This window comes from Neolamprologus brichardi, chromosome 19 (assembly GCF_056152115.1).
Source record: "Neolamprologus brichardi isolate AB-2024 chromosome 19, ASM5615211v1, whole genome shotgun sequence".
Classification (NCBI taxonomy): domain Eukaryota; kingdom Metazoa; phylum Chordata; class Actinopteri; order Cichliformes; family Cichlidae; genus Neolamprologus; species Neolamprologus brichardi.
This window is the reverse complement of record NC_142122.1, coordinates 2,199,270-2,225,466: the sequence shown is the minus strand read 5'-3', so window position 1 is coordinate 2,225,466 and position 26,197 is coordinate 2,199,270. Positions and strand designations below refer to the sequence as shown.

Genomic DNA, 26,197 nt, shown 5'->3' with positions numbered 1-26,197 from the left:
TGCTGGTGTCTAGGGATGGGTATCGTTTAGGTTTTATCCGATACCGGTGCCAAACCGGTACTTTTGAAACGGTGCCGGTGCTTAAACGGTGCTCAAACCGGTGCTTAAAGAATGGAGAACACAAAATTGGTCCAAAAACCTCTCATGTTCAGCTGTTTTTTTGTAAAAATATAACAATGTTAGCCTTTTCTGCAGCTATGGGGCATATATGGTATCACTCTTGGCTGGAAGCAGCTTAAACAATGGAAAAAACACAAACTTTGTCCAAAAACCTCTCATGTTTAACTGTTTTCTACTTTTTCTTTGGTCATTTTAGCCTTTTTGTCCAGGGTGAAGGGAGTATCTGCCATCAAACAAGAAGACAGCAGCATGTAGCTATGATGATGTTTGCTAGTTCACCTTACTGTATTAATGTAATAACGTGGTTAGCCTACTCAACGTAAATTACACACGAACAACATTAAGCTACTCACACAGAGAAGAACGGCTGCTGCTGCATCATCATCCTCATCATTTCTGCTACACTGGCAGGGCTAGGGCTAGTAGATGTGCACGGGGTGAGGTCTCGCAGCAAGCTATCAAATACGGCGCATTTCTCGGCTTTTAAAAAAACGCTATGCGTCGCCAGGTGTTTCATCAGATTTGAGGTGTTACCTCCTTTGACAGTATCACAGTATCAGCTTAAAGCACTTGTTGCAGCTGCTGAGTTTGCATCTTTTGCTGTGAAGTACAGCCAGACTTTGACCGCTTCGCCTTGGGCATTTTAATCTGTAGCTCTGCTCTAAAAGAACGTACGTACCTGGCCCCGCCTACTATCCTCAGAACGTAAAATGATTGGCTAGAATCTAAAGTGTATCACAGCTCAGGAAAAAAAAGCACCGAAATGTGCGCTGCTTTTCGGTCTGGTTACTACCGTTTATGTCAGAACCGGTGCCATCATGGCACCAGATACCGGTACCCATCTCTAGTGGTGTCAGTTATCTGCTCCTACAAGAATATAATAAAGTGAGAGGGAGACATCATTAAGCATCAGTGACCCGATGCAGCAGAATAAGCTTTGGAAATCCTGCTGCTGTAGCTCAGATGACTGTGTGTACCCGTTATTGTTTATGAGTAATGAGTTAAATTTATGCCTCTGATGAACCAGCATTATGTCATACCATGTCTAATGTGTAAGAACCACGAATTTTCCAGTCGTGACATTATGGTTTTGTTTCCCTTTTTCTGTTTTTCCAGGGCAGGATGGGAAATTCAGAGAGCCAGTACAGCATTCAGGGTCCCAAAGGCACCAGCTTGATCTTCCCCGGGAAACAGAAGCCATATTCATTAAAGCTAGGCTCAGCCAAAGGTGATGCTCTGTCTCCTCATTCGTGGTGGAAAAACGCTCCAGTAGGCTCAGGGTACAAGGCCAGGTGCGTCGGCCGCGGCTGTCTGTCGCCTCCTAAAAGCCGACAGCCTTACTCTGCCCGGCTCTGCGACTACGTCTCCAAAGGAGTGAGGGGAAGCCCGGCTCAGCACCGCTGGCATCGGTCCCCTGGATGCGGCATAAGGAAGCGGCACATGTCAGATGATGATAATCCATACGGGGTGGAACTCAACGGGCACGCCCTGAACGGAGATGACGACGAGCACGGGGATTTAGGGGAACAAAGCAGCCCGCGGGTGGTGATCAAAAAGGACGGCACGCTCAGGGTGGAGTTCACCAACACCTCGGGGAATCCTCTCCACCTGGATGAAGCCACTGGCCCGGTCCAACTCCTCAAGTTCTCCCCCAATGTGGAGTCGGCATCGACTCCCAGTCTGCCCGGGTCCAGTGGCGCTCCGCTTCCAGCCTCTACTTCCTCCACAGCCAGAACCAGCAAAGGCAGCTCGCTGAGCTCCGACGGCTCCTGGTATGACTCCCCCTGGGGGCCGAGCGCAGAGCTGTGCGAGCAGGACCAGCCTTGCTCCGCCAGCAGAACGTTAGCACACTCCCCCATTCACCAAATTGTCTCCTTTGCAGAACAGTCTCCCCCTTTGTCCATCACAGATCTGTACAAAGACCCCACAATGGCTGCGACTTTCCCCACAGCCAGGGACTTGTCCTCCCAGTTACACGAGCCGCCGCCGGGCCAGAGGCCGCACCGAGCGTCCTTTGCGTCCATTCTGGACGTTCCTTTGGAAGAAGAATGCCCAGAGCCCCGCCAGTACTCTTCGTACACCCTGCCCTGTCGCAGGCCCAAATCGCACACCGTCAGCGAGAACCTGCACCAGTACGGTGACCAGGGGCAACGGCAGGAACAGGTGGGGCTGGATTTCATCTTCCAGAAGAAAGACTCCATCAAAAACCGCATCAGACGCTTCAGCGACTGGACGGGCAGCCTCAGCCGCAAGAAGAGGAAGTCTCAGTCTCAGGTGAGCCTGCACAAGACACGACTCTTTAATGAATGACACTCTTTAATCACTCACAGGATGCATACAGATGATTTTATAGTTTAAAATCTTAGTGCATCTTCATAACTACCAAGAAGGGAGTGGTCATCAGACAGTTTCCCTCCTGGCAAGATTTATGTGATTGCGGGCCACAGCGGTTGTCCTGGCATGGCTGGCAACCAACCACCGTCCTCTGGTCCTTTAGCAACACAACACCAGCTGTCTGAGGACAGGACGCAGCGGGGTGACACGAAATGAAATCTGTAAAGCAGCCAGGGCTGGGTCTAGTTGTTCTAGTGAGGAGGGAACAATGCCGAAGCATGGACGACGCTCCGACGAAGAGGAGCGCGGGGCTGGTAATCAGATACGAATACTTTTACTGGGTGGGTAAATAGTAGTATTATTGCACCAAGACTGTTTTCTAGCAACGTGCAGGACTTTCTTTTACACGTTTAGCTCGTTCGTTTACAAGTCGGATCGATTAATCGCGTTACCGAAGATGTCCATGGGAGGTGCATTGAATTTTGAGCGGACAGCTGATCGTCGTGTGAGTAAAACGATACCTGTGCTGTGAGGAGAGCAGCCTGTCAGCCCGCTGCCTGCACGTGCTCGCAGGAACGCCTGATTTCGGTTGTACAAACATTTTAGAAGCTTTAATTTGACCTGAAACATTTGCTTAAACTGAGCCTGAACTCTCGTCCCTCCCGTCTTTGAGGGCTTGAGAGCAATTGTTCCTGCATTAATTCGTTTAGCTTTGCCTTGTAAAAGTTTTCAGAAGGCTGTTTGGGTGCTGCCAAGAGAATAGCTGTAAGCCTTTGAGAGGATCTGCAGAGTGAGACTAAAGCCGAGCTGAAGATTTAACCCCTCCTCTAACGTTAATGAGTGACTTATGTTTGTTCTGGTTGTTGTGTTCAGATTCTCGGGTCTCCCCTCGCACGTTCCTCGGAGAATAAATCTGCTAATAGGGATTGGTGCTCAGTCGGTTGAGTCTAGGAGCAAAACAAAGGGCAGAGAAGAAGAAATGAGAAGGCGTTTTCTTCTCGGAGACTGTGTAAGCTGCTTCTCGTGCTCAAACGTCCGATTATTTGCAGTGAAATATGCGAGAAGCTTTGCCGTGACGCAGTTTTCTGACCCTGTGCTTACTCGCCTCCTTCTAAAGCTGCTGCTTCGCATTACGCTGCGCTAATTCATAACCACGTGCTGGTGCAGGATCGATCTGCTCCGGTTTCCTCGTCCAGAAGTAAAATTCAAACAAGTGGACCGAGGTCTGGTAATCAATGCTGATTACGGGTAATTGTGTGAAGCACATAAATACTTACAAAGTCTACATTTCTGGTGCAGTTTGGTATAAACTAATTGAACCAATCAGGCAACTTCACAAACAAGTCAGTGATTAATGCTCGGGGGTTTCCTTTCTCCGTAATCAACGGGGCATGCAACGAGTTCTCGTTAAAGTCATTGAGCTGTTTAAAACTTTTATTTCCTTTTTCCTTTGGGAGCCGTTTCGATGCCAAACTTCGGCGTGCAATATCTCTGCGGGCTGGTCACAGCGCCTCCTTTCAGCAGGTCATCAGCTCTGGTTCCCCTGGACTCATGGGTTTAAAGGTCACATAGCGACCCCGATGCCAAAGACCAAGAATCTGCTTGTAATGAAAAGCAGATGGAGGACGGTGAGGAGAGGCTGGCCCTCTGCACAGCGTGCATCTACAGCTACTAACTAAACAACGGTGCATTTCGTGGTTGCTACAAGAGGACGAAATGGTAAACAAAGCCCGTCCTCAAGCGAGCGCCGAGTTCACCGGGTTCACTCCTGCTGCGAAACTTAAACATGAACCCTTTGCTGCCTGGTTACAGGGCGCAGCGAGGCAGAAGTGCATGCTAAATATGCAGAAGGGTGAGTGTGGATGCAGCATGAAATGCGCATTAAGGACTGAGAAGACGCAGACAGGTTGGAGCGAAACACATTAATAAACAAAAGATGGAGACAGAGCTCTGTCGTGACGCCGTCTGCACGCTGTTGCCAGGGGCGGAATCGATGCTCCGATCTAGTCAAGTGTAGGCAGGCTGTCATTAGGCATGAAAGGGTGCAATTCCATCAAGTATTCATTTGGGGAATTGGGAAGCCAAAGCAGACCTCAAATGACGTGAAATTGTCTGAGCCTGGAGGGTGCCAACCTCTCAGGTGCCATCACAGGAAATTTGTCCCACTTTTTCAGCCTAGGAAGGATTTCGAGACTGTAACGCAGACTTTGAAGTAGGTTCGAGTGGTTTGCCTCGATTTTTCAAAAGTTTCGCAGCGCCCTGGGGCTAATTGAAAGAAGCAGAGTTGATTTGTGTCCCGCTGTAAGCTCACGGGTACCTACAGAAGTCTGCACACCTGGAGGGCAAACATGCTGTGTTTTGCCTAAATGTGGATGCAGCCAAGTTTGTAATCCACAGCCCCACACTTCTGATCTTCCTCCAATTGACTTTTCTCACACTCTTCATTCACTTTTCACCTTTTGTGCCTCCTCAGGAACCCCGCTACAAGGACCTGAGTGATACCTTTGACAGTGGGGTGGATGGTCTGACTGCAGACACCAGCTCCCCCTCCCAGGTCTCCAGCCTCCTCTGGTTTCCCGGAGCCTCCAGGGCCCAATCGTCAGGAGCCATTCACCAAACGACCAACGATGCCCTTCGCCAGAACATCTACGAAAACTTCATGAGGGAGCTGGAGACGGGTACCGGGCAGGGGGGAGGCGAGAGAAGAGTGCCGTCCACCGGCACCGAGGAAGACGAGAGCAGCAGCGAATCTGCCGAAGGCTCGCTCGAGCAGCTCGACCTGCTGTTTGAAAAAGAGCAGGGGGTGGTTAGGCGGGCCGGCTGGCTTTCTTTCAAACCCCTCGTTACCCTGCACAAGGACAGGAAGCTGGAGCTGGTGACGCGGCGCAAGTGGAAGCAGTACTGGGTGACCTTGAAAGGTGAGCTTCGGCGTCCTGTCCTTGAAACTCAGATGAATCCATTTTTCTGATTCAGTGCAGGATTTGTGCTTTTATGTCTCAATGTCTGCTGAAGTTCATTGCTTCGATTATTTTTCCCGTTGAACAAGGACACGGTGTCTGCAATAATCACACGGTAAAAGCATTTCCTTCCCTTTCCAGGCTGCACGTTGCTGTTCTATGAAACTTACAGTAAAGGCTCTCCGGAGCAGGAGCTGTCGCCCCGCTACGCCCTCCTGGCCGAGGACAGCATCGTGCAGGCTGTTCCTGAGCATCCCAAGAAGGAGAACGTGTTCTGCCTCAGCAACTCGTATGGAGACGTCTACCTCTTCCAGGTGAAGAGTCACCTGACTCCTGTGCTTCTCAGAAAGTCTTTGCACACCCGCTGGTTTCTTTTTTCTTATAAACTGAGCTTAGAGCCCAAGTCTCATTTAAAAAGGCTTCAACTGATTCTCATCCAGTCTCCTCTCAGGATGAAACGAGCACATTAACCTTGATTTAAGCAGGAGTCTTTCAGCTGCCTCCTGATGATCTTTCTGAGATAAATGGTACAGTAACTTCATCGTGCATGTAATGGAAATTCTGGTCAGCGGTTTGAGCTCCTCGTTTCTTTATTTCCCTTCCAGGCGAGCAACCAGACCGACCTGGAAAACTGGGTGACGGCGATCCACTCCGCAAGTGCCTCGCTGCTGGCCAAGCGCCAGGGGAAGGAGGATACGGTGCGGCTGCTGCGGAGCCAGGTGCGCGCTCTGCTGCAGAAGATCGACATGGACGGGAAGATGAAGAAGATGGCCGAGCTGCAGCTGACCGTAGTCGGCGATCCAAAGAACCGCAAAGCTATCGAAAACCAGGTGAGCAGGTGGCGATGAGGTCTGCGGGGAGACATTGGCGATGAGGCTCACACACTTCCTGCCGTTGAGACAAATTCTCAGAGAAAATCTGCAGCGGCGATAAACGGACTCGGTGGCGTAACGAGTGCTCGTTTCACGTTTCAGTTTTTAAACTCATCTGCGTGTCGTTACCCTGCATAATTCGTGGTGAAACCACACGATGCGCCCTACTTCATTTTCCTGATTATTTCTGTTTTGGACTGCGGCGACGAGCCTGTGTTTCATTTTCGTCTGCGGGTGGGTGAAGTGGCCTAAATGCTTCGGTCCCAAACGCGTCGCGAGGGGCCCAGGGGAGCAGCTCTCTCCCCAAACATGTGATTGGGATTCCAGATGTTTCCCGGTAATGGGCTCTCAACATGCATTATCCTCTCCCGCCTCCTCGCAGCCGGAGGGAGAATCCGAAGCACCCAGCGCTGTTTTATCCTACATACAGCAGATCACAAAGAGCTGGAAAAAGCTCCAAACCTGTAGCTTAGCAGGAAGACAAACACTGACAGGAAATCAGTTTGTTTTGCAGCGTCAGGCTGTTGTTGTGGGTCATTTTTTGCACCACATTAGACACGAGGACCTGATAAAAGCTCACTGCAGGGTTGATCCGTGGAGATGTCACCGCCCAACTTTGTCCTCGGGTCTGTTTTCAATTAGCTGCTACGCCGAGACAAGAAGACGGACATGGTTGGAGTCAATGACGGGGTCAGGACTCTGATAAAGACGCCATGAGGCTGATGATAGATTTAAGGTTCTGGGGGAGTTGTGGAGCACCAACAGGGCACTACTTTGATGTCTCTGCCTACCCCCACCTATGTCTACGGTGCCAGTAGATGTTTGAAGCCTACACACACAGACACACACAGAGTGCAGTGAAGCATTGAAGCATGTGTAGAGAGATCAGGCAGATGTTAAAGAGAATCTCTTAACAGAAAAGCTCTGAAGTGGAAGTAAGTTGTGCACGCCGGCCAGATGTGACCAAACATGACTCCTGATGTGCGTTTCTTTCCCTGCGCTGACTCAAACCTGCTACATCCATCAAGCATTAAGACAAAAATTCTATTCATCAGTAACGCGCCCCAGCATGAGTCATCAAATCGAATTTTCTGCAGGCTATTTCAGGCCGTCCCGGCACAAAGACGTGGATATTTGACTGTTGACAAACCGATCAATCTGGAGCTCGCGCGCATCTTGTCAGATGTTATACATAAAAAGGATTTTTCCAAAGCAGCGGCTCTGCAGGTTTTAAAGAAAGAGCTTATCTGATTTCGGCGGCGATGCCTCCCACCCCCTTTTAAAGTCATCTTCAAACCGCTCAGTGGGAATTAAATTACGGTACGCTGCGTTTTATACAATGACCCAAGAATAGCAGGATAAAAAGACCACGAGCCGCAGCAGACAGGAAGCTGTTTGACGCGTCCTTTTAAGGGATGACAGCGAAGCCATCCACAGGTTTCTGCTGTGCTCCTTCAGCCGCTGCTATCTGCACAGAAGTTACCCACCTTTTAGTTTAACACTGACTACCGAGTCAAAATGTTTTCCTTTGACTTGACTTTGACTTTCTAAGATTCAAACAGGAACCTCTGGCTCTCAGCGCGTTCGCCCAGCTACCTGCACAGTTCCAGTTTCATACGAGCGGCGTGTCGGCCTCTCGGCGATTTCTGTGCAACCTTTGTGTTTAAGATGTTTGTGAAGTCACAGGGTTCATAAAACGCCGCCCTCGTGCCCTTTCTCAGTTTGCTCCTAATCCGAAAGAATGCCGTCAATGTGAGCGAGACCTAATGGGAGCGCCATAGGGTGCGTTATTGTAAATGAACTCGCGGTGCAGACGAGACCCATTAAAGTCAGTTTGTTATGGAGCGTTGTTTAACTGAGTGTTCTCATTAAAAATGGTCTCCAGCCAACAGAATAAGCACTTTCTTATAGCTTACACGGTGCAAACGGGGACGTGGGGACTGTACGTGTGTGTGGAGGTTTAACTGGTGGTCTGTGCAACATCATCAGCCTCTCAGGTCGTCCATAAAAACGGGCATTTGAGTTTACTACACACACACACTCTCGTCTGCTCCATATGCAGTCATCCTTCACTATCAAACCTCCACAGAACTTATGCCTTTACCCTCCACCAACATCTGCAAGCAATCGCCTGAAAAGCTCCAGACTGACCCTGGATCCCCCTCTTTCATTCCCTCCCCGCCCCTCGACTCCCTCCATTATTATTTCCCGCAGCGCTCTTCTGCTCGCTCACCTACCAAACACCAATTTCAAATTCAGATCTTGTACCGAGCGCGTCTTTCCTTTTCCCTCAGATCCAGCAGTGGGAGCAGAACCTGGAGAGATTCAACCTGGATCTCTTCAGGATGCGCTGCTACCTCGCAAGTCTGCAGGGCGGAGAGCTGCCCAACCCGAAGAGCCTGCTCGCCATCGCCGGCCGCCCCACCAAAACCACCCTGGGACGCCTGGGGATTTTCTCCGTCTCCTCCTTTCATGCGCTGGTAAGGAATACGTAAAGAGGCGACTCTGACGCTTCTGAATGGGACGTTTTGATTTACTTGATGTCTAGCAGTAACCTTGAAAACTCTTTATTCAGTTTAGTATAAAGCAGCGTGCAAACGCTCGCTTTGTGCATCACGGGAGGAAAATGAACTTAATTAAGATGGTTTGATTAGATGGAATTTCTGTTGAGAAATGTGATGGTAGTGCTGATAAAGTGTATCTGCTCAGATCTGTTCCAGAGACGAAGCCACGGTCAGGAGGCGCTCCCTGTCCCTGACTCACAGGCAGCGCAAAAGAGGCCTGTTCTCCTCCCTGAAAGGCCTCGACAACCTCACGAGGAGAGGCCGTGACAAGAGACCTTCTGTCTCACAGGTATTCACGAACACACAGACACCTGAAGATGTTTTCATATAATTCTGTGTTTAACCCTTTAAAGCCGGTCGGAGCGGGCACGCTCCGTTTTGCACAACTACTTTTAAATCCCGGTAGCTCTGCAACCACGTAAGCTAGCGCAATAATTTTTTTTGCATATGAAACCAGAGGAGTTGTACTTACATCTTATGCCATCAGCTTGTCCTCGGTCACAGTTTCCTTCCACATATAGCTTTGCAAAAACTGCATAAAAAGCACTTGCAGCAACAAAAACATAATATTCCAGAAACACTTTTGCCGGGCCTCATGAGCCTATACTGGTGTTTTTAAAAGTTATGTTTGACTTTATGACTTTCTGTGTGGTTTCTGGGATGCTTAGGACTCATATTGCACTGCTGGAAATAGTTTATTTTGATGCATATGCTGCTTTTTTGCAAATTTGCATTAGAATATTTATTTTCGTTTTTCCTACAGTTTATAAAAATTGGTGTATTTCAAAAATAAAACTATGAAGACACTTAAAATAAATTTCCTGTGGTGGGAAACTATTTTGTGCAACTTTTTTGTATTTACAGTTTTGAGGGATAAGCCTCTTAAATTTCTCTAACTAGAAATATATGTTAAAAAAACAAAAACGATTTTCAATTTTTTTGTAGTTTATTGCACTTTTTTGCAATTTATGTAATAACTATGCACTTAATGCAGACATATTATTAAAATTTAGGCTGTAATGGTTGTATTGATGTATAGCAACTTGAAATGCTCCCAAAAATGGCTCCACAGCATGTAAAAATATAAAGTAAGCTCTGGCGGACTTGGTTCTATGGTAGGTCTTAAAGGGTTAAAGAAAGAATTAAACAGGTTAAACATTAATGCACTGATTCTTCTTTTTATCTTAAATTCACTAAAAAACCTCATAAACGACATGAATGTGCATGATTACAGGCCGTGTTCACGTCTACTGTACATGAGGAGAAAGAGCCTTCAGTGCACAGTGTGCACGTTCGTTAATGGAGCAACCTGAAAGCATGCTGGCCCATCGCTCGCTCGCATGTGCAGTGCCTTTGTTAATGTGAAAGAAATAGCTAGAGACTGTTTTAGTCACGCAGCGCTCTCTGCACATTTCCCCTCCTCCCCCAGAGGAGTCTTTATTAAATGAAAAGCGCATAAGCTCACATCCCTCCTGCTTTCCTGTAAGGCTGAGCGCAAACCTCCCATCAACGTAAACACAAGGGAGCATTCCTCACCCAGGTGCATTGGGGGGGGGGGGGGGGGGGGGGGGGGGGGGCATCTAAATCCTCTCAGGTTAGTAATTAGACTCATGCAAGCTGGTTATTTATTGATACAGAAATGCAGCGCTCTGTGCCCTGCAGATACGGCCCTGGAGACGAGCCTTGGTGGTCTATTTTAAGCATCACCAAAGGAAACACTTGCGTAATTTTATGGACCCCTGTTCATTAGTCGAGCCTCTAATAAAGCAGAGGAATGTAACTTTGTGTTTCTTTGTGCTGTAATGTCAGCGTGGCGTCCAGCGTTTCCCGAGCGCGGCTCTCCGGTAGGCGAGCAAAACGCCGCCTGTCCCGTTTCGCCTGCTCTCGTCGGGCTCATCTATCCCATCACCTGCTCTGTGATATTTATGCTTGTGCATTTGCGCACGTCTGTCCCCGGCTAGGTATGCGTGTACGTGTTATTATTTTTCTGGGGGGACTCCAGCCAGCCGGCCTAATGAGGCCCACTTACATTTCACAGTGCAGGCGGCCGAGGTGGCGCTGCAGCACGCATGAATTATTAAAAGCCATATGTGGTAGATGGCGTTCTCCACTGTTTCCTCAGCCCCGCAGACACCAGCAGATGGTTGGTGTAAAGACGCTAAATATTAAACAGCCTCCTTTTATTCCCCCCCCCCAGGTTTCCTCTTGCCCACGAGCTCTTTTTTAGTGTTTTCTGGTGTTTTTGTCTTTACTTAGAGGCTAATCATGAACAGCTAATGGCTGCTGAGCGCTCTGAGGGATTTTCTGAATGCTGGGGTTTCCTGGACATCTGCTATTTTCCTTAATCCTTTTCCCAGAGCGAGGGGGTCAGTTTTGGTTTTCTGTGATTCTCTGTGGGAAATTCAACCGTCGCTGTCACAAACACGACATCATCGGCTCCTTGGCTATTTCTGCAAGTTGGGCTGACGAGTGATACGTCTTCACGCGCTCCTCAGGTTCTCCCAAACGTGCCATCTCCAAGGGTTTCTCTCCATCTACCAGTTTAAAAACACTCTCCAAGCTCCTTAATTTATTCCATCTCTTAAACCGTGCGGTTCCCTAATTTCTATCACCATTTGTTGTCCCTCTCCCCCTCCAGCTGCCCCCATTTCTCAGAGCACAAACATGAGAGCTGGCGGTGCTTCTCCCACAGTCTCCACACTGACTCATGTGTGTTGACTAAGCCTAAATCCCATTTACCACTTTGATGGCGCACTCCACAACCTTCCCCCAAAGTCATCCCCCCTGCTCTCCCCTTTTCTCTTCTCTCATCCGCCTTAGCGGAGCTCCGGATATAGTAAGGAGCTGGCCGCCAGTCGTTTGTGGGAAGTAGGCCAGAAAGGTCCGAGGATTTGCGGAAGAGTTGTTAAAGCTTTCTAAAATAAGCTGGCTTTTTTTAGCGAAGCAGCAACATTTACAGCTATTTTATAAACGTCCTCGTGCTGCGGAGAGACGCAGTCTTATTAGCAGAACAAGAGCTGGAAGTTTCTTTGTGATTGTAAAGACATTGTCTTGGTCCTGTAGACCCTCTAAGTCCGCTTGAGCCTTTTAATTTGACGGCAAAAACAAACCTTTGACTTCATGTCGGAGCTTTTTGGGGAGCAAAATAGTGAATTGAATTTGCTGCTGTGCTGCTTGTCATGTCTCTGCTGACAGATTGTCAGAGCGCAGCCGGATAACTGCAGTCCACTTAAACGAGGACTCGAGGCACGCCCTCATGACGGATAGCTCTGTCACGGCCGTATTATAGAGTTGTTGAAACGTTCTGAGGCCGCAGGGTTAGCAACACGCCTCCCAATCACAGACAGGCAGGATGGACTCGAGGAGCCAGAGAACTTTGTGGATGTGGAGACGCATAGGTGGGAGCTGGCCCTCCCCTCTGCTTTCAGACTCCCCCCTTTGATCTGCCTGCTACACAGTGTCCACACACTGCACTACACTACTCAGTGTCCACACACACATTTCCTCCACTCACTCACACACTGCACATTTCCACCAATGCACCTTCAAAGGCCACAGTTTGGAAGCAGTATCAAAGCGCTGCACTCGCCATGCGTAGTTTTTAATTAACTGCATAAAAGCACCGTGTGTGTTTAATATGTGTGTTGCTGAGATGGCGAGGTGCTAATGGCTCATGAGTCAGTCAGCGTGGTGCCCCTCTGTCTGTACTTCTTACTGTCTGTCTCTGGGTTTCAGGTCTTTGAAAGCGATGCTGGAGGCCAATCGTGCGCCCTGCCTCCCAGGAGCACCGAGGTGAGTCGCCCATTTCAGTAACTTCTTTTTAAAATAATCTCCTAAAAACTCCCCCGCCATCTGTCGCGGGCATCCCGTTGCACAGTTTCATCTGTACTATTATTAGTTTAAGTTGGAAGTAGCTGCAGTTGAAACGGGTCTGCTGCCACTTTAACCTCTGCTGTCTTTGATGGTTCGCTGTGCAAAGATATTTGAACACGCCGGGCGTGCGTACGTTGGGATCACAAGGCGCACGTGTCCGCCTGAGTATATTACACGTCCAGGATCAAAGCAGCGATTCCTTTCATGCTGATCTGCAGGTGTCTGCAAGACAAATGGAGAGCATATCTAACAGGAGGGATGGAGCCCTGTGAAAAAGCGGCGTGAACAGGGGTCCAATTCACGCCATAATTGAGTTAAAGGGTGGTGTTGTACGTGAATGTGTATGTGTGTGTGTGGGCGAAGCGTTGGATGACTGACAAGTGTGAATTCAGGCCATCTGAGCAGCCAGACTTTAAAACGCCAGCGTTTGCTGGTTATTGAGGGCTGTAATTGTAAAATAGCAGCGCGAGCTTGAGGTCCTTACCTCGCCGGGCTCCAACTTCCACACGTTCTTCTCTTTTTAATTCCCATTTCAGTTTAAAACTCCCAACATGAATATAAATAGAATCCAAATACGCCACCTGTAATAAATCCCATTGTTCACTTTCTATTTCATTGTTTTGTGTCTTAAATTTTTGGACTGCATGTTGTAGTTTTCAGTCAGATACAGGAGCCAGATTTTAAGCTTTTATAAGCTAGGCTAGGCTAGGCTAAAGTTAGCAAGCAGCTCATTTAGATTTTAAGCTTTTATAAGCTAGGCTAGGCTAAAGTTAGCAAGCAGCTCATTTAGATTTTAAGCTTTTATAAGCTAGGCTAGGCTAAAGTTAGCAAGCAGCTCGTTTAGATTTTAAGCTTTTATAAGCTAGGCTAGGCTAAAGTTAGCAAGCAGCTCGTTTAGATTTTAAGCTTTTATAAGCTAGGCTAGGCTAAAGTTAGCAAGCAGCTCATTTAGATTTTAAGCTTTTATAAGCTAGGCTAGGCTAAAGTTAGCAAGCAGTTCATTTAGATTTCAAGCTTTTATAGGCTAGGCTAGGCTAAAGTTAGCAAGCAGCTCATTTAGATTTTAAGCTTTTATATGCTAGGCTAGGCTAAAGTTAGCAAGCAGCTCATTTAGATTTTAGGCTTTTATATGCTAGGCTAGGCTACAGTTAGCAAGCAGCTCGTTTAGATTTTAAGCTTTTATAAGCTAGGCTAGGCTAAAGTTAGCAAGCAGCTCATTTAGACCAAAACAGACCTGAAAAACGCAGCTAAACATTCGTGGCCACTGCTTGGTGGCATGGTGACAGTATCAGATTTGTGCAGCAGTAATGAGTCAGTCCATCCTCCTCCTGATGGCTCCAGCAAGCCAAAATATTTCCTGCCTGATGAAATGTGGCACTGACAGATGGGTATAATGGATAGCGTTAGACAGAGGAGGAATGGTGTTATAAAGATCAGTGTTTCACAGGATGTAGTGATTCATAGCATTAGTCTGTGGTCAATGTGGCGAGTGTAAAACGGCCCTCATTAAGGGCCTAGAAAGGGACTCTGAGCAGGAAGCGTGTTGGGGAAACAACACTGGCTTTCATGCATGTTGCTGGAAGCTTCTCTGCTCTTTTCACTCAAAGTCTCTCAGATTTGGACATAAATGAGGAAAGCGGCTCATCGCAGGGATCCGTTTTGTTTGTCGGGGGGATTAAGGCTTCACGGTGTGGGAAGTTAGAAAAGAGAGAGGTTAGCGTAGCCGCTTTGATTTTTGTCAACATGCACAGTTCTTCATTTCCGTCTTGATGACTTTGCACCTATTGTGCTGCTTTGGACTCAAAGCCCTCGAATTACTCTCATAAGCACTCATCCTGCACTAATCCTTTGAAGTGAAGGGTGTGCGTCGCTCTTGTGCTTCCTTGTGTTGCTGTGTTTGTGCGTGTCATGTCCTCTCTGTGTGCGTCTTTTCCATCCAGCTTTTTCTGCAGGTCACGTTTAGCTGTTGCCTTCAGTTGGTGAGATAAACATCTGTATGGGCTCGAGCTGCCACTGCTGGAGCTGCCTTGGTATGCTGTGAGGTTAAAACTCACATAGCAGAGCTTGGCTCCTTACATCCTCGGTCCAGCCTCTCCTCCAGCAGTGGAAAACGGCACAGGGATGATTTTGTTTTGCTGTGGATTAAGACTCCTCAGCGGAGCGAGCTGATATGTTTTGACTGCTGGAGGAAAAACTCCTCGCTACTTATTCTTATGTTACTAAAACAGCTTTGCTTTAACTTCATTTATGCATTTTCACACTCCGTCCATCCTGACGCTTTATTCGTAAATAAGGTTGGTACCTTCCTCCTGGGGAAACTCCCGAAAGCTGTTTAATCAAACCAAAGCACTTCAGCTGCTGCTTTTTGGAATAAAAAGCTTCCTTGTCCTAGTTTGGGTCACTTCTGTCTGCTAAGTGGTTCTTTATAAAGATTAGGACAGGATTATGAGCCCGCCCACCCCAGCACAGATTATTTATGTTTGCACATAATAAAAGAATTATAATCTGATAAAAACAGAAATTATGAGGGTGAATATTATTCGACTGACCTTTGATTGAGCCACAGCACAAATAACGACTGACCAATGACGTGCTTTCATGTTTTATTACACACAGTATAAACCTCAGCAAAGATGTGAGCTGAGGGAAGGAATTGTTGATGCTGAAAAATCAGGACATAAAAAGTTATCAGTGTGTTTCCAAGTTTAATGTGCAAAGTAAAATAATGTAAATATCTAAAGTAAAACTGGGATGTTTGGAACAGCTGTGTTTAAAACATTGTTGCTCTGTTTTACAGGAAGAAGGAAATATAACAAAGGTTCATAGCGGGGCTAATATTTCAGTCCTTATTAGCAGAAAGGATGAAGGTTGGAACAAACATTACCAGGTAAATCAGAAGCGTAAGGTTTGCCTTCCACATCAGCGTCTTCTTCACCTCGTGCTACATTTATGTTTCATTTTTCCTGGATGGTGCATCCACAAATGAATAGCAAAGAACTGACTTGGAGGCGAATATATCAGGTTGTTCTCACCTGGCTGCAAGCTGCTCCAGTGCATGCTGAAGGTCACATCGTTATCACGCTAGCAGAAGCACATTATCTTCAAAAAGCACAGGAGTGATTCGTACGAGCCCGACTGTGCCTTAAGGTGCTCGCCTGAAATATCGCAAACAGCATCGAGGAAAAGGGGCGACCTCGAAAGACCCTGGTCTTATGCTCTCGCCAAAACCAAGAGGGAATGTTGAGTTGTTATGTTTAGCACTTATTCTTTTCATTCTCTTTGAAATGAATTTGAAAAAGACGCTTTCACATTCTTGCAACTTGACCAGAAGAGCTCAGGGCGAACGATGCAGAGCTGTGAGACGATGAAGACTCAGCTGGTCAGCTGCAGCCATGTTTCGTTTATTAGGGAGACCAACAGGGGTGAGACTGAGAGGTCTGCTGGTGAAAGAGAGTAAAATGAAACGAGTGTTTGCCTTCTTCAGTTATAAGATTCGGGTTAAGAAACAGTCAGTAGTGTTATGAGTGTGGAAACTGGTGTCATTGTAAAGGAGGGGACCGCTGGGTGGAGTAAGACGCTTTAAATAGACCTGATTGGCAATTTTCAGTCTTTTCCTATCTGTTTGAGGAACTGCTGTAATATTTGTGTTACAATGTTGCTAAGTGGAACAGAGAGGGTTATTCTTCCGCAGCAGCGGTCATCACTAAACGTCCGTTACTCCACTCTGTTCCATCTTTAGAAGCTCGGGTGGAGGACCGCTCGCTTCGAAATAATTTCCACACTGGAGGGGAAACGTTGAAGCGCTGGCTCGAAGGATCTGGCTGAACGCAAACATAAATAGCACGCGCACACTCGCCACAGAGGGCACTTGTTGAAGTCCAGCGCGTGTCTGGCAGCGGCTCGCGGAGCGTTGGCCAGGCAGCCGTCGGCCCGTTAGAACGCGCTCTGACCATGAATGAGTGTTCAGTGTTAGTCTGTCTCCGAGTTTTTGGTTTCGCAGTCACACCGGGACACAAACGGGACATTTATGCAAACATGTCGGCCTTTTTTTTTTCCATCCTCAGGTTGTGAGCGTGACCTCACATCTATAAAGCTGCAGACAGAAGTGGGCGTTGAAGCAGCACCTTGTGTTCCTTCATGCAGACGGGGTAGGGAAACATTTTTAGGAGGAACACAGGTGGCTCATTTTTTTGGCTAGTCAAAAGGACATTAAGGTGGAAATGAGGCAAATGTTTGTGTGTGTGTGGAGCAAACTGATGCTCTGAATCAGAGACTGTAGCGCGTCCCTTTAGGCCGTCTGTCTGGCAGGAAAAAAAGGTCTTTTTCCTCTTGAGGTGATTCATCAGGCAGCTCGACTCTGGCTGAAAAGCTCACACACATGCAGAGCAGACAAAGCCTCACACACTCACACACCACGCTTTATTTTATCATGCCATAATGCATCTGAAGCTGCGCTTTATATCCAACCTATTCACTAAAGCAATTATCCCTCTCATGTCTGAGTTTAACCAGCACGTTTCACATCGTGCTGAATCACAGGCTTCTTCCACCCGCGTGTTTCACTACATTCGCCGTCGCTCGTGATCCAGAGCTCTGATAATTGTGGTCTCGGGCTGCACCGCGGCGTCTCCCACAGCCCCGCAGCTCCACGTCGCAGCTGTGGCGTTTTTTCCCCCAGAGACACCGAGTCGCGACCAAAACCCCTAAATGGCCGCCTGCGAGGCCAACCCGCCCCCACCTTAATACCCCGCTCGCTCTTAATCCCGCAAATAATGCAGCACATAATTACCTCCTGAAAGTTCGAGTGATTCGATATAAATCGTCCCCCCGAACTTCACCTCAGTCCAAACGACTCCTGTGGTTGTTTTAGAAGAAAAAGCCCGGGAGAACCGCGGCGATACCATCGGGACGTCTAGACGCTTGCCAATCCTGTACACGGTCATTATGATGACTATTATATGGAGCAACTGCCATCTGTGATGTCAGATGAATTTCTGAAAGGCTAATTGTATGACATCTTTGCTCTGCCGCTTGATCCACAGCCAAGCATTTAGACTAATGGACCTGTATTGATTTGTGTGTTGTTGCTCTCTCTCTCCTCTCTTTGTTTACCTCCCTCTCCCCCGTATTCTCCTTCCTCTCTGCTCCATCTAACGCTCCTCACCCGCCTCCTCCTGCATCCTGCCTTCATGCCCCTCTCTGCACCTACACAGAGGCTGGACGTGCTGACGAGTATATACTCCATGTCGCCCCCCGAGGGCGGTCTTTGGGACAGCGTCAGCAGTGCCGCAGATGCGCTGATGTGCGTGTACATGCCAGACGGCCTGACGGTCCAAGTTCCCATCAGAAGAGAGCAGGCAGCTGCTGACCTTCTCTGTGCAGCGTGCAAGGTTGAGTTTCAAAGAAATTATGCCATTTGACAAAAATCAGACGATAATATTCCTGCGACTGTTTTAGCAAAAAACATTTGAATGTTTCATATATGCAAAACTTCTTAACTCCATCGAGAACAGCCTCAGTAATGGTCTGGTGTCAAACAGCTGTAGCAGCAGATTTGATTGCATTATGTCCCCGAGGGTTTGAAATGACACACTTCACACTGCCCCCCCTGAATGGCTGCAGATGCATGGGCTCTCACATGCATGGGCTCACACATGCAAAAACAACATGCATGCACTTTCTTAGGCTAAACATTTTTTTGTTTACTGCAAATTTCCCATCACTACATGGGAAGAGTAATTGCCACCTCGGGCCACGCAGCAGCTGTGTGGCGAAGCACTGGTGCGGAAATATGTGGGATGATTTTCGTGCCGTCTGCTAAGCATTTACTGGCTCCTGTGTAAACAGGTGAAACAGCTGGACCCGGGCGCGCACTGCCTCCGACTGCACAGGCGAGCGGGGCAGCACGTGGAAGTTCGATACGTGGCTCCCGGAGAGCTCCTCCGTGATGTGGTGAGGAAACGCGCACGATCCCACGCGAACGCTTCATTTATCCGCTCTTTCTATAACGTGTATCGATTTGTTTAATATCGCCCCGCAGGTCAACGATCAGTTGGAGGTGGTCCCGGCGAAAGTGTTTACGCTGCACATGAGCAGGCAGAGCGGCAGCGGCGACTTGGGTGAGTCGGGCACGTTTGGGCGAATCGTGTTTGGAGTTTCTGTCGTGATGCTTTATGTAATCCTCCGGTTGAATCCTCCTGGCAGGTTTTGCAGTAACAGGATACGCAGACGGCCAGAAGAACAGCAGGGTTTTTGTCAGTGAAGTGCTCCCTGACGGCCTGGCCTTCAATGAAGGTGCCGATCTAAAACGACCGATAAGAGCGTCGCGTTTGAGATCGGCGTGGCTTTTCTGAAACGAGTTTGCCCGTGTGTGCAGGTCTGCGTCCTGGCGATGAGATCCTGGTCCTGAATGGTCGGTGCGTCCCCGGTCTGGACCTGGCGTTGATCCAAACGCTGTTTGCTGAACAAACTGTGCACCTGAGCCTGAGGCGGGAGGGCCCCGTGCTGCCACCTGTGACCTCTGACCATCTGGCTCCTCCCACTAAACACAGCCAGGAAGTTCGAAGTAAACACCACCGAGCCAAGTCGTCCTCAGGTGCTTTAATCAGACACACGCTCATAGATGGAGTCGTTATAGGACATCAGCTTTACTTACTGCAAACAGCTGACAGTAGAATAGAAAGTGACGCTGGTACAAGTTGAAAGGTGACACGTTTATGAGTTATGACTGTGCAAACGTTACTTCTGCTAAAAACATTCAGCGCCATTGTGCAGAACTCCAAACCGCAAAGTTCCAGTTTTTCTTTCCTCTTTTTCTGCAGTCGCTTCTTATCTTTGTAATCGATCATCTCGGCAGCGTTATTGCTGTGACACCCGAGAATCAATGCTTCTTTAGAATTTACTGTTTATTTGAACCTCAGAGTTATTAGTGGTGAGCTGTTGCTCACATTACCAGTAAGCGCTGGGAGTTCTGTCACCCCGTCACTACGTTTCCGTTTCAGTTAATAGCTCCACTTCCTCGAGTTAAACGAGTAGAAAGAGGAGGAGGGGGGGGCTCGAGATGATGTTTCACAGCTCTGTGTGTTCTGGAGGAGAGGAAAGGCCGGGAGGGGCTTTTGACCGCAGAGGGCTCATTACTGCTGTGGATGTATAGAGCGCTGTCAGCCTGGTTTAGTCTCACGGTGCAGACGAGGTGTCAGAGCGGAGCAGGGCGTCCGTGTCAGCACAGCTGATCCCCAGCTGGAAGAGAGAAATATCTGATTGTTGTTCAGCTCTTGATTTCAAGGTAAGGAATAAAGAGATAGTATGGCTGATGTTATTTTGAGTGAGATGTAATAAAACTGCAGTCATTGCAAGACAAAAGAAACTAAAAGTGTCAGTTTGGTATATTTCTCCTAGTTAGAAGCTCCTGGATCAGGATTTGCAGTTTGCACAACCTCCTGTAAGACGTGCATATCATTTTGTGTCGCTTTTATTGCATTTCATTGCACAAAAACAGTGATAATAATTCATTAGCGTTTCCTCCACTGCGGCCGTAATTGAACACAAAGGGATTAATGACTAGAAGACCTCATTACTGCAAATGGTGCCATCAAAGCGCCTGCAGTTCTCCCGCTCCGTCTCTAGAGGGCACATGATCCCAGGCAGGCTGATAAGGAGGCAGGGAGGTATGCGCCCTCAGTGGGGGAATTAACACTTGTCTGACACGAATTACAAAAGGATTTCACTGTGGCGTTCCTAGAAGGAAGACGTCTGTCATCTGGCGTCATTCAGCCTGATGCAAACGTACGAGACGAGAGAAGCGACAGCGGATGATTAGATATATTTAGAAATTGCGGCCTAGCTATCAGACGTTGGCTGATGATGATTGCCGGCTTAAAAAATGCCAAGTTCGGCTCAATGGGAGGCCCAGAAGTTTTCTTTTGTTTCCCGCCGACACGTTGGCCTGCCTCCCAGCCGACAATCAGAAATCTTGCATGTGCCAGCTGCTAGAGAGCGTGTCCTCCAGACCTTGAATTTTAACCAGGAGGAGGCTGAAAAATGATTTTCAAAACACTGTTTATCTGTTTGTCATGCTGTAATCATGCAAATATTATTTGCAGACATTTTTCAGGCTGGACTCGCAGCAAACTTTATCTCCAGAGTTGTTGTTTTTTTCCCAGTCGAGCAAGGAAAGAGATAACGGAGTCTTTAATTAGGATTTCCAGGCGTGTGGTTGTTGCTTTTCTGCCCTTGCTGTTTTTAGTTTGGAGACATATTTAAGTTGTGTACACGACAAAGTCGCCCACAGCGGTTTCAGACCGACTCTCGTCTGCATTGTTTGTGCTTTGTGGGTTAGAAGGATGCGCTTCAAGAGGCGGTACGAGCTTAAAACACCATCAAACACAGATAGACGCACGCTGACTCTCTCTCTCCACAATCTCTCTTTCCAGATGTTTGTACTGCAGCTGGCGGTGGCGAATCGCCGTACGTAGGACTGGAGGATGGTCGCTCCCACTGCGCACACAGGCCCGTTCAGCACAGCAAGGTAGGAGGGGCCCGAGTGCGAGAAAAAGACGTGTAAACATCCACGCTCTGTCTTTCCTCAGGTCTGTGTGAGTGAAATCGTGTGTGCTGTGTTTGTGCGCACTCTCAGCAGAAGCTGCGGGGCTGTCAGAAACCAGACTGGCACCAATCCTCAGCATTTCCATAATTAGGATACTCAATCGTAGCCACCGGTATAAACACAGCTTATTACTGTCACGCAGACGGCTGCAGACTGAGAGGGGAGGCTGTGTCACACTCCCACTGCCTGCTGCACAAACACACTCGCATGTGTCTACATGCACATGAGGACAAGCACGCCTGGGGGCAACGCCAAATCCTCTGAAGAGAACGCTTCTCCTGTCATTCACATGCACCATTTTATTAAGAGCTACTCTGTTTGTTACATGCAGACTTTTCCTTCTCATGCATTTGTTAGCCGTGAGAGTCCAGCTTTTGTTCTAAGCACGCTACAGTTAATGCAGCTTCCTTTCAGGCCACTTTAGAGGAATATCTCATATCTGTAAATGTGCCAAACACTTCTGAGTTATGGCAGATTGTGCGCCTATTTCTGTCCTGTTGGTCGCTCAATATCTACTCAGGTTTTTGATATGTAAACCAACTTTATTGAAGTCATTAAACCGCGAGGCTGCTCCGCCGGGAATTACGCTTCAGTGATGTGATAATGTAATACGGGAAGATTTGTGTGCCGGTGTTTATTGAGGGCAGTAATGAGTGTGTGTGGTCACAGCAGAAAGCCGCGTGTTAATGATGCAGCCGTGGCTGGAAGCCTAAACGTATTCGTGCACGTTCACCTCCTCTTGCATCGTTCGGCTAATATTTAATGCCCTTCAAAGCTGTACAGTCGTCGCTGCTGTGATTGTGAGTGCATGTTTGGCAAGTTGCTCATTATGTAATGCAGAGTAAATGAAAAAGGGAGCAGGCGTCATTGATATGATGCAGGCGACACGTTTGTAAAAACGTTAATCGCTGCAGCCGCCGCGTGTTTGACCCGAGGTCAGCCAGGAGGTGGACTCTCGCTCTCTTCTGTTCGTCTCTTGTTGTTTGCCCGGCGACGTGAGTCAGTCCTGTTGCTGGGATCTGCACTGCACCACTGCTCAGCTCCCTGCCGTTTCTGTTTTCCCGAGGAACGAATGGGAGATGGGAAGGTGTGCGGCTGTGCGCGAGAGAGGGAGGGTTACGAGTGTGTCTGTGTCACTGGATGTGTGCACATTGACACGAAAAAGGAGAAAAGGGCTCCCCCTTTGCATCGGTGGGAATCGACCACTGTGAAGGAAATTAAAAAGAAATAAAATGCAGGGGGAGATGTTGGTGCTGCTAAATCAGATTTTTGCTGCTGCGCACAGAACGATTTAATCAACGCACAGTCATCAGTTTGTTCTCCAGGGCGTGCAGAAAGAAATCGAGTCGCCGGGTAGAAAACCGGCCGTGCATCAGCACAGAGCTGCACACGTGCATGCACGCGGTGCTCGCACAGTCGATAGAGATTGATGGAAGGGAAGGACCAATTTCATGCCTCTTGTCACACATGCAATCAGCTGCCTCAACCTGACTGATCGTTTTTGATTAATTAGTCTATTGCATTCCAATTTGTGCTTATTACACGTGTGTGTCTGTGTGTGTTTGTGTGTGTGTGTGTGTGTGTGTCTGTGTGTGTGTGTTTGAGCTGAAACACTTACCAGGCAAAGTTAACGGCTTTGTTTACTGTTGACTTAATGATTGTGTCTATTATTTAATGAAACGTTTGGATGTAGAGCGCCATTGCAGTCGGTTTAACACGGTGTTGTTGTACCATAATGAGCTGAGCCACTAAAGTGGTCTGAAAGACGTGAGCGGAGCCTCGATTGGGACTTCTCTGCTCGCGGGTCATCAGCAGATTCTCGATCAGTTTCTTCTACTTGCAGACAATTGCAGGGGGGAGGCGGAGCCTATCCCAGCTCTAGGACAGGTAGTCAATCTGCTGTTGACACCATTGACACCTACAGTCAATAGAGAATGACCTAACCCCACACAGAAAGGCCCCGGACTGCATGTGATGCGTCGGCGCTAACCGCCGCGCTGCTGCGCTACAACATAAGCATCTATAGGATGCTGTGCAATCCCATTAGGCAGATGGAAGGATGTGGGAAGTAATCTGGTTTCACCGCATGACACCAGTCCGCATGCAAGTGATTGATTAAAATCATTTAAATTCACGTTTGTTCTGAGGGTTTAATCGACTTCTTCCACTTATTGGGCAAACTGTGGTTAAAATAATCGATAAGGAAACGGACCAGTCGGTGCAGCTTTGAGCTCAGGTGTCCTCGTGTATGAACGATGACATAATAGATTCTGCGGTTTGTGTTCGATGCAATGCAAAGCAGACAATCATCTTTTGCATTGAACCAAAGGTCAAACAGCGGACAGACGTATTAAGCTTCTTTGCATTTGTCCAGACGAGACGTTTCACTAAGAGCATTTGAATGGACTTATGAAGCTATGACTGGAGCCGTGCTCTGTCTGGACGTCAGTGCAGCGAGATTTGCGCGATTCAGGCAGAGATGTTATTAAGTTGAGTAATAAGCAGGCTCGTTTGTTCACATCTTTACTCTCCAGCTCTCTGGACTCTCTGTCTGCGGGCTGGACGAGTCTGAGGTGTTTAATATGTTTTAAAAGCCCGTGAGGATGTTTCAGTTCTCCCCTCTTATCGTGGATCCCAAACTTCAAAACGTTGGCACATGCCTGCAGATACGAGGTTGTATCTTCTTCTTCACACATGATTTTGTCTTCCTTGAAGCTACCGCCGCCCCCCCTCTAAACTTGAGCAGACGTGTGTGAGGGGTGGGTAGGTGTGGGTAATTTGTGGAAGTGCTTGTGTGTTATGACTAAGCCCATCAGCCGCCATCTGGCCACGAGCATGCTAATAATCTAGGCTTACTGCTGTCAGCACGGTTAATGCTAGCCTTCCCCTGCTCAGTCCACTTCCAGAACTTCCAGACGTGGAGATAAAAACTGAGTGACGGGGATCCCGATGTACAATGACCCAGCATGGCCACGGCATTAGCAGAAAAGGATGAGGATCCCCGGCCGTGCCTTTGCCTCACCATCTTATTTGAGCTGCTTCAGAGGGGCCGGTCGCTGGTTCAGGCCTCGGGCGCAGTCGCAGCCACGTGCTGCTGCTGGTTCTGGCCGTTTGGCTGCAAAGCCGAGGAAATATCCCCGTTCTTAGGATCTGCGCTTCTCAGGCTGGGACGGCTCCTGAAAGACAAGCTGTCCTGCGTGGTCCAGGACCTGACCGCCTGCTTGTCCTGCCGGAGAGACTCCAAAGAAGACAAACAGCCGGTAACTGTGGGCGCGTGGGTTTCTGTGTGGGGCTGGGACGGCTGATAGTTCAGACTCTTCACACTTTAAGCTGCAAAGTTTCACACAACCAGCCCACATCCCTCTGTGCAGTAAAAATAATCGAACAAATGCAAGCAGGGAGTCGTTTTACTGTCAGAGTGCTCGCAGCTCGGTTTGAGGCTCGTGGTGACGGCAGGTAGTTGCTGTATCGTGCATCCTTTGCTTTTCTGGGTCGGACGCGGTCTACAGAATGACGTTTGCCATTACTGTGAATTATTTGTGACCGTGAGGTGTTTAACATCAGCAACAAGCGTCGCCACTTAACCTTTTATTCAGTGTGGGCATCCCTTTGAGAGGGAACAGCATCGAGTCGCGGCATTACTTTGTCTTCTGGCTTTAATGCAGTGGAGTGCATGTGAATAGCCTCGGGGGCTGAGGAGAACGGGTGTTTTAATGTGGAGCTGGCTTCATTATTAAAACACACTCCTCTCTCTAAGTCCTCGGAGACTTGGCGGAATAATATTTGTTTAGGATGAATAATAAAAGGCGTAAATGGGCTGGAGCGGAGCGCGACGGGGCCGGCCCTCCCCGCTCGTATTTCTCTCTCCTCCCCTCTGCTCGGTTTGATTTACGAGTGCGCGTCTTCTTTTATTGAGCTTTGAAAAGAAGATGGCACGGTGGCACTATAGCCCGCTAACACGGCAAATGAATCACCGGCCTGCCCGGCGGCCGCGGGCCTCCGCTCTTTCTCGGCCGCGCTCTTTCTCGGCCTCACGGTGTCACGACAAGGCCGTTTGTTTTGAAGGATGGTCGACGCCAGCCCCGGGGACACGCCTGTTTTTCATGCCCTCCTCCTTATCTCCTCCCTCCCCTCGTTTGTTTGTTTATTCCTGCAAAGACGGGGCTCCTCGCCGGTAAAGCGCGAGGCTTCTCCTTTGATTTGAGCAGCGTTTCATCTGCGAGGCAGACTGAGCTCTGTACATAATGACTCCATCGGAGCATTAAAGGGAGATAGAGATGCTGTTTAGTGTTTATCTTGCATCCTCCCACTCTGACAGAGCTCAGCTGTGTTTTCTTTTTCTTTTGTTTTCTCCAAGTAAAAATAAGTGAGACTTAATTATATGCAGCGGCATGCTTTACTAGCTTACTCAGTATAAAAATATTGTACGTGCATGTGCACACGAACTGAAAACACTGTCTCTTTAGGACGTAGACGGATGACCGCGGGGCGAGAGGAGTCTGCACATGTGGAAGAGTCCAAATTTAAACAGAACTTCATCTCATTTGGTGCAGTTTGTAAAGTTTAGTCCCGATATACCAAAGCTGAGGATGCTCCTGCTCACACCTGGACTTGGCAGGAAGACGTCTGCTATTATGCATTCACTGACTGCAAATATAAAAGGCTTGAGTGTGAAGGCTTTGCAGACAAACTTGCCCAATGGGCAACAGCTGGGGGTTAAGCTGCGAAAGAGGAAGCGCCACAGCCTCGGTTTGCATCAGATGCCGTTCCCTTTCTCCTCCACCGCTCCCCTCCCGCTGTGCGCCGCCACCGTGAGTCAAAATGAGACGTTCATGTCACGTTTACTACAAAAACATTGAGAACTGATTGTGA

General features: G+C 48.3%; 1 protein-coding gene across 1 annotated transcript in view; it reads left to right on the top strand.

Annotated features, from left to right (window-relative positions):
• tiam2a (TIAM Rac1 associated GEF 2a) overlaps positions 1-26,197 on the top strand; it is a 41,001-nt gene that overhangs the window by 466 nt on the left and 14,338 nt on the right. Inside the window, exons 2-14 of the mRNA XM_087832723.1 lie at positions 1,237-2,394; positions 4,928-5,372; positions 5,553-5,725; positions 6,017-6,241; positions 8,578-8,763; positions 8,993-9,136; positions 12,583-12,639; positions 17,934-18,110; positions 18,568-18,672; positions 18,761-18,839; positions 18,925-19,014; positions 19,097-19,315; positions 21,153-21,247. Of these exons, the coding sequence (XP_087688849.1) occupies positions 1,243-2,394; positions 4,928-5,372; positions 5,553-5,725; positions 6,017-6,241; positions 8,578-8,763; positions 8,993-9,136; positions 12,583-12,639; positions 17,934-18,110; positions 18,568-18,672; positions 18,761-18,839; positions 18,925-19,014; positions 19,097-19,315; positions 21,153-21,247 (3,147 nt within the window). The 5' untranslated portion in view covers positions 1,237-1,242. The remainder of the gene's footprint in view (positions 1-1,236; positions 2,395-4,927; positions 5,373-5,552; positions 5,726-6,016; positions 6,242-8,577; positions 8,764-8,992; positions 9,137-12,582; positions 12,640-17,933; positions 18,111-18,567; positions 18,673-18,760; positions 18,840-18,924; positions 19,015-19,096; positions 19,316-21,152; positions 21,248-26,197) is intronic.